The following is a 5,513-nucleotide window of genomic DNA, read 5'->3' on the forward strand; positions in this document are numbered from 1 at the left end:
CCTTAGTCTCTGCTCCACAATTTGTCTCTGAATCTCCCCCCATGGGCATTTTGATCCTCCTTCTAAGAGGATCAAACTATCCACACTTTGGTGTTCCTTCCTCTTGAGCTTCACACTGTCTGTGAATTGTATCTTAGGTATTCCAAGATTCTGGGCTAATATCCACTGATCAGGGAGTACATACCATGTGTGTTCTCTTGTGATTGCGTTACCTCTCTCAGGAAGACATTTTCTAGGTCCATCCATTTGCTAACAATTTCATGAATCTATTGCTTTTAATAGCTGAGTAGTACTCCATTGTGTAATTGTACAATGTTTTCTGTTTCCATTCCTCTGTTGAGGGACATCTGGGTTCTTTGTTGCTTCTGGCTATTGTGTATTCGGCTGCTATGAACCTAGTGGAGCATGTGTCCTTATTACATGTTGGAGCATCTTCTAGGTATATGCCCAGGAGTAGTATATCTGGGTCCTCAGGTAGTGCTATGTTCAATTTTCTGAGGAACTGCCAAACTGAATTCTAGAGTGGTTTTACCAGATTGCAATCCCACCAACAATGGAGGAGTGTTCCTCTTTCTCCACATCCTTACCAGAATCTGCTGTCACCTGAGTTTTAGATCTTACCCATTCAGACTGGTGTGAGGTTGAATCCCAGGGTTGTTTAGATTTTCATTTCGCTGATGATTAAGGATGTTGAACATCTCTCTATGTGCTTCTCCACCATTCAGTATTCTTTAGTTGAGAATATTTTGTTTAGCTCTGTACCCAATTTTTATAGAGGAGACATGGAAAGGGGAAAACAGTAGAAATGTAAATAAAGAAAATATCAATAAAAAGAGGAACAAAATATTATTAAATCAAGCCTGGTGAAACATGTTCTGCATATAATAAAACTGTATGTTTGCTTTTTATATAAAATCTTAAGTTTACTGATGCCCCCCAATACACAATACAGCAGGTTTGAAATATAGTTTGTAGGTCCATTTATTCCTCAATGTTTATAAGCTTAAACATCAATTCCATAGTTCCTTTTCAAGTTGTAAGTGTCTCATCAAAGTAGACCAAGATTTACAAGGCTCTGTTACTGAGATGGCAAAATATTTTCTTTCACTGTAAGTCCATAATATTCTTCATAGGAGGTATATAGTGAGGGTAACATCCAGGAGAGAGAATGTCTTAGCTTAGTGGTTTCCACAATAACATAAACTCCTTCCTTACTCTACTCTATCAAAGTAAAGAACTGTTAAACACTTTCCAATTAATGTGATTCTCTTATACTACCCTCAAGACACTATTAGAAATTATGAATTCAAAAAGCGAAAACTGGAAAAATGAGTTTACTGATTTCAACTAATTTTATCAAAGATGCTTAAATCAAGAGGGGAAATAAATCTATAAAAATTATTTTAGTTCAGCACAAAGACACATGAATAGATTTTTTAAATGTTTCTTGAGATTTTTAGTAGTTTTAGTAATAAAAATGTAAATGTTCACTACTTTTGTTTTATATACCAGACTTTTTACTTATTTAAATGAATACGTATAATGTAACTTTTTTCCTTTGAATCATATGAAACTTTATTGGTTTGCATACAAAAACAAAAAAGTTTATGATTTCAATTTCATAATATTAATTGCAAACTATAATGTCCACACATATAAATTAATGTAAAGTATAGCCAATTAAATGACAGTCATATTTATCTAGTGCAAAGTTTAAGATGAACCTAAATGAAATACAGTTTAATATTGTTTTCTCTTCATTGCCCTAGAAACAAAATTGATTTAGAAGTGATATGGTGACCACCAGTGACTGTGATGTTGTTTTAGCAATTAGCCTATTTAGGCAATATGCTGTTGCACTTCATAAAAATGTTCTCTGGATTAAACACACATGTGTATCAAGATTAGAGACAAAGAAGTATAATGTCTATTTGCAATAGACTAATAAATAGAAAACCTGTTTATTTTTTCTATTGTTGTCTATGCTATATTATTTATAGAAAATAATGAAATAAACCTAGTCCTCCACAAACCATGAAGTGCACAATATATGATAAAGGTAAACGGATGGAGCCTGGATAATCGAGTAGAAGGAACTAGCAACTTCCAGGAAAGTAGGTTAGAGAATAAGCTTGAAAAAACAAACTGGGCTTCCTGTCCTGGCTGTGGTAGGAGAGCAGCAGCCATGGCCCTGCGCTACCCCATGGCCATGGCCTCAACAAAGCCACAAGGTGAAGAAGAACATCAGGGAACCAAGGCACAGCCGGCCTTGGGGCACCTCACCAAGCTCACCAACTTCGCGAGGGATGCGATCCAGGAGGTGCAGGGCTTCGCTCCCCAAGCGCAGCGCGCCCTGGAGTCGCTCAGTGTCCACAGACACGTGCGCACTCTAGTTCATCAAGAAGAGGGTGGGCGCGCACATCTGGGCCACGAGAAAGCGGGAGGAGCTGGCAATATCCTGGCCGCCATGAGGAAGGCAGTCGCCAAGGAAGATTTATGAACCATCCCCCATAAAAGATAGTTCCAAAAAAAGAAAAAAAGAACAAAATGGTAGTCTGCAGAGTTTCAGCAGGTGCACATGTTATTTTCTTTCCTATCACTGCAGTTTACCTGTCTAGACAACTGTCATGTAGGTTTTTATCCTTTAAAAGAAGCAAATTCACTTGCCTGAATGGGCAGGATAATTTGTTTATAAACATTAATATTTGACTTGCCATATGTTCATTTGCTTCTTTGGGCAGGAAACCCTGTAGCACAGGGTGACATAATAAATTATATAAGATGATTCAGGATTTCTGCTCTACTTTTCACTGGATCTGGATACTGAGATTGCAATGATTCAGCACCAGCAAGTTTTATGCAGTGCTGAGGACAAATATCAAAACTTAGTGTCTGTTAACCCAGCAATTTACCAACTGAGTTGTACTACGAATTCTGTGTATTTGATTTAATCAGAGCAAAATGCTTCTCATTATTTAAAAATGTGTGTCACAGCAGAACTGAAAAAAATTAGAACACCATAGATGCAAAGTTGTGCTGACTCGTCTAGTTCAGGCCTGTGTTCAAAACTAGGAAAAGAGAGAGAAGAGAGATGAAGACACCAAGAGTGATAGAGTGAGTAGAATTTTATCTCAGAAATTAAAATAATCTGCACATGATTGGGGTCTGGGATTATGCTGGTTAATATTTTGTCTAACAGAGTCAAATAGGGTGACATTACATATATTATATTCATCTCACATAATGAAATCATGACCCCCAAACACATGTTCTTTACACTTGCAGTTCCTAAAATTTCAGGGACAATAATATCCAGTCTCAAGGCTGAGGTGAGAAATTGTGCTCATAATGATTGCTTCGTGCTGGGGATTTGTGAGAACACATTCTCAGATACTGTAATAGGGCCTCACAAATGAAAAGAATAAGATTCCTTAACAATGAAAATAAATGTATTAGTAAGAAGCCTTTGAGATTGAACAACCCTACACTGACCTGAGCCTTCTGTTCTTTCTTTGAGCTATTTTCCAGAGCTCTGTAAAATGTAAAAAGGCCAGAGGCTGAGGCACTGATCCAGGAAGCTTTGCCCTGTAGCAAAGAGGAACTACACCTGTGACAGGGCAGATTCTAAGGTAATAAGTAAGGTTGTGTGTAAGGCAGTTTGAATGTCTGTGAATTTGTAGCACAGCAAACGTGCCCCTTATACCACAAATACAACATTTTGTTCAGGTAGAATGTAATAGGCATTGGATTTCTGAAACCATACAGAAAACAGGATTGTAAACTACCACAGTAACTCTGCATATATGGTAATGAACAGCAGTAACACAAAGTTGTCCATAATTCTTTCTTTGTTATTAAAGAGCCTGTTATAGTAGTGAGGTAATCTGATTTCTGATGTTACGTTTACTTAGCTTTACTTGAGTTAACAAGTTTTGGATATACATGAGTTTATAGTGTGGATGCTCATATGTACTGCGCATGTGTTGGCACTCACTACACATGTGTACACTTGCTAATGTGTAGGGAAGCTGAGGTTGACAAGACTCTCTTCCTTGACTCTCTGTCTTATAAATTAAGCTTGCTGCATTGTCCAGATCAGCTAGCTGCTTGCTCCTAAGTTTCTGTCTGTGCCTCTGAGAGAGAATTACAGGCCAGCTTATATGCCTAAAACTCTGTTCATCTGCAGTACATTATTTACAAGAAAGAGTAATTATGCTGTCTTCTTAGTCACTTTCCATCACAGTGCACCCTTCACATTCATCTCCACACAGTTTTGTAGTAGTGATTCCCATCAATATGTACTTGGTATGTTTTACAACAATATTCAGGAACAATATTCATTATTTTGAATTCAGTCATTTTCTTAAAGTTCTGTATTGAATCTCGAGATTACAAAGTCCTAAAAGGAAAACAATAGACAACCTTCAAATAATGTATTCAGCTATTTCTTCTCATGTGTGCTTGTAAGTTTTTTTCTTAGATCCACATATATTTTCCTTGGATTCTTCGAGTATTCTCTTTGAAAATAATTCAATTAAAGTAAATGAGTGAAATGTATTTGTTTAAGATTTATATTGCATACTATTTCTCTATAGCATACCATTGTATAAACAATATACTGTCCCATATTTTAGCATACATTTTCCTACAGAAAAAATATTCTATTTGATTTGGCATGATGAGATTAATGAGCTTACAGGTTGTTTTTTTTTACTGTAACTTATGTCTGTTCTATTTATGACAACATTAGAAACCTATATTACTTGCATCACACTTACAACTTTCTATAAACATCGATCATTTTCTATATGACATGGAAATGATGTCAAGATTGTTATGGAGATAAATACAGTTTCTTTCACATGTTGTTATTTTAAATATAATGTTTATTATGCAATGTAATATGTGTTCCCCTATAAATGAAATTAATTATCTTTCCCTTTTTGCTCTTAGAGTTTGAAGATATGATTTTCAAGTCATCTTGAATTCCAGATCTTCTTGGCATAGCTGCCTAAGTGTTGGAATTAAAGGTATGTCCTATCATGCCCATGCGGTGATCCTGTTAAAAATGCAGTGGATTAACTTACTGGGACACTTAGAACATTTAAACAATAAATGTTGATTTTTGTCCACAGTTTAGACATCCAGGAGCAGGTCAGGTGTTCTGAGGCATAGAGATATTGAGGAGAAGATGGAAGTGATGGCAGTTTGTTTGCATGACTGCCTTCATATTGAGGCTTGATTGTAGCTGTAGAGTCTAAGCTTACTACAGGGATTCTTGGGAGGCCTTGATTCTTAGAGGCTTGCAGCAGAGTTCTTCCCTACCATCCCAGGCAGACATTTTCCCATATTCTTTTCAACTACATGTTTCCTTTCCTACCATGAGGGTAAACTGAGGTACAGTGTCTTTCATAACCTAAAATCATCATTTTTGCCATATGCTGTCAGATACACAAGGCTGCAGTACAGTGCTGGAAGGGACTACATAATCAGTACTCAACATTCTGTCATCT

The 5,513-nt window shown here is 36.6% G+C and overlaps 1 protein-coding gene across 1 annotated transcript; it reads left to right on the forward strand.

The window, feature by feature from the left end:
* The first annotated feature begins 2,185 nt into the window (after positions 1-2,185).
* Positions 2,186-2,500, forward strand: LOC127669750 (60S ribosomal protein L36-like). Its single transcript, XM_052163988.1, has one exon. It carries the CDS (start codon positions 2,186-2,188, stop codon positions 2,498-2,500), a length of 315 nt encoding a protein of 104 aa, XP_052019948.1.
* The last annotated feature ends 3,013 nt before the right edge of the window (positions 2,501-5,513 follow it).

Source organism: Apodemus sylvaticus, chromosome 1, assembly GCF_947179515.1.
Source record: "Apodemus sylvaticus chromosome 1, mApoSyl1.1, whole genome shotgun sequence".
Lineage (NCBI taxonomy): Eukaryota > Metazoa > Chordata > Mammalia > Rodentia > Muridae > Apodemus > Apodemus sylvaticus.

Coding starts and splice junctions, on each gene's coding strand:
- LOC127669750 (XM_052163988.1), top strand. CDS start 2,186: ATGGCCCTGCGCTACCCCATGGCCATGGCCTCAACAAAGCCACAAGGT.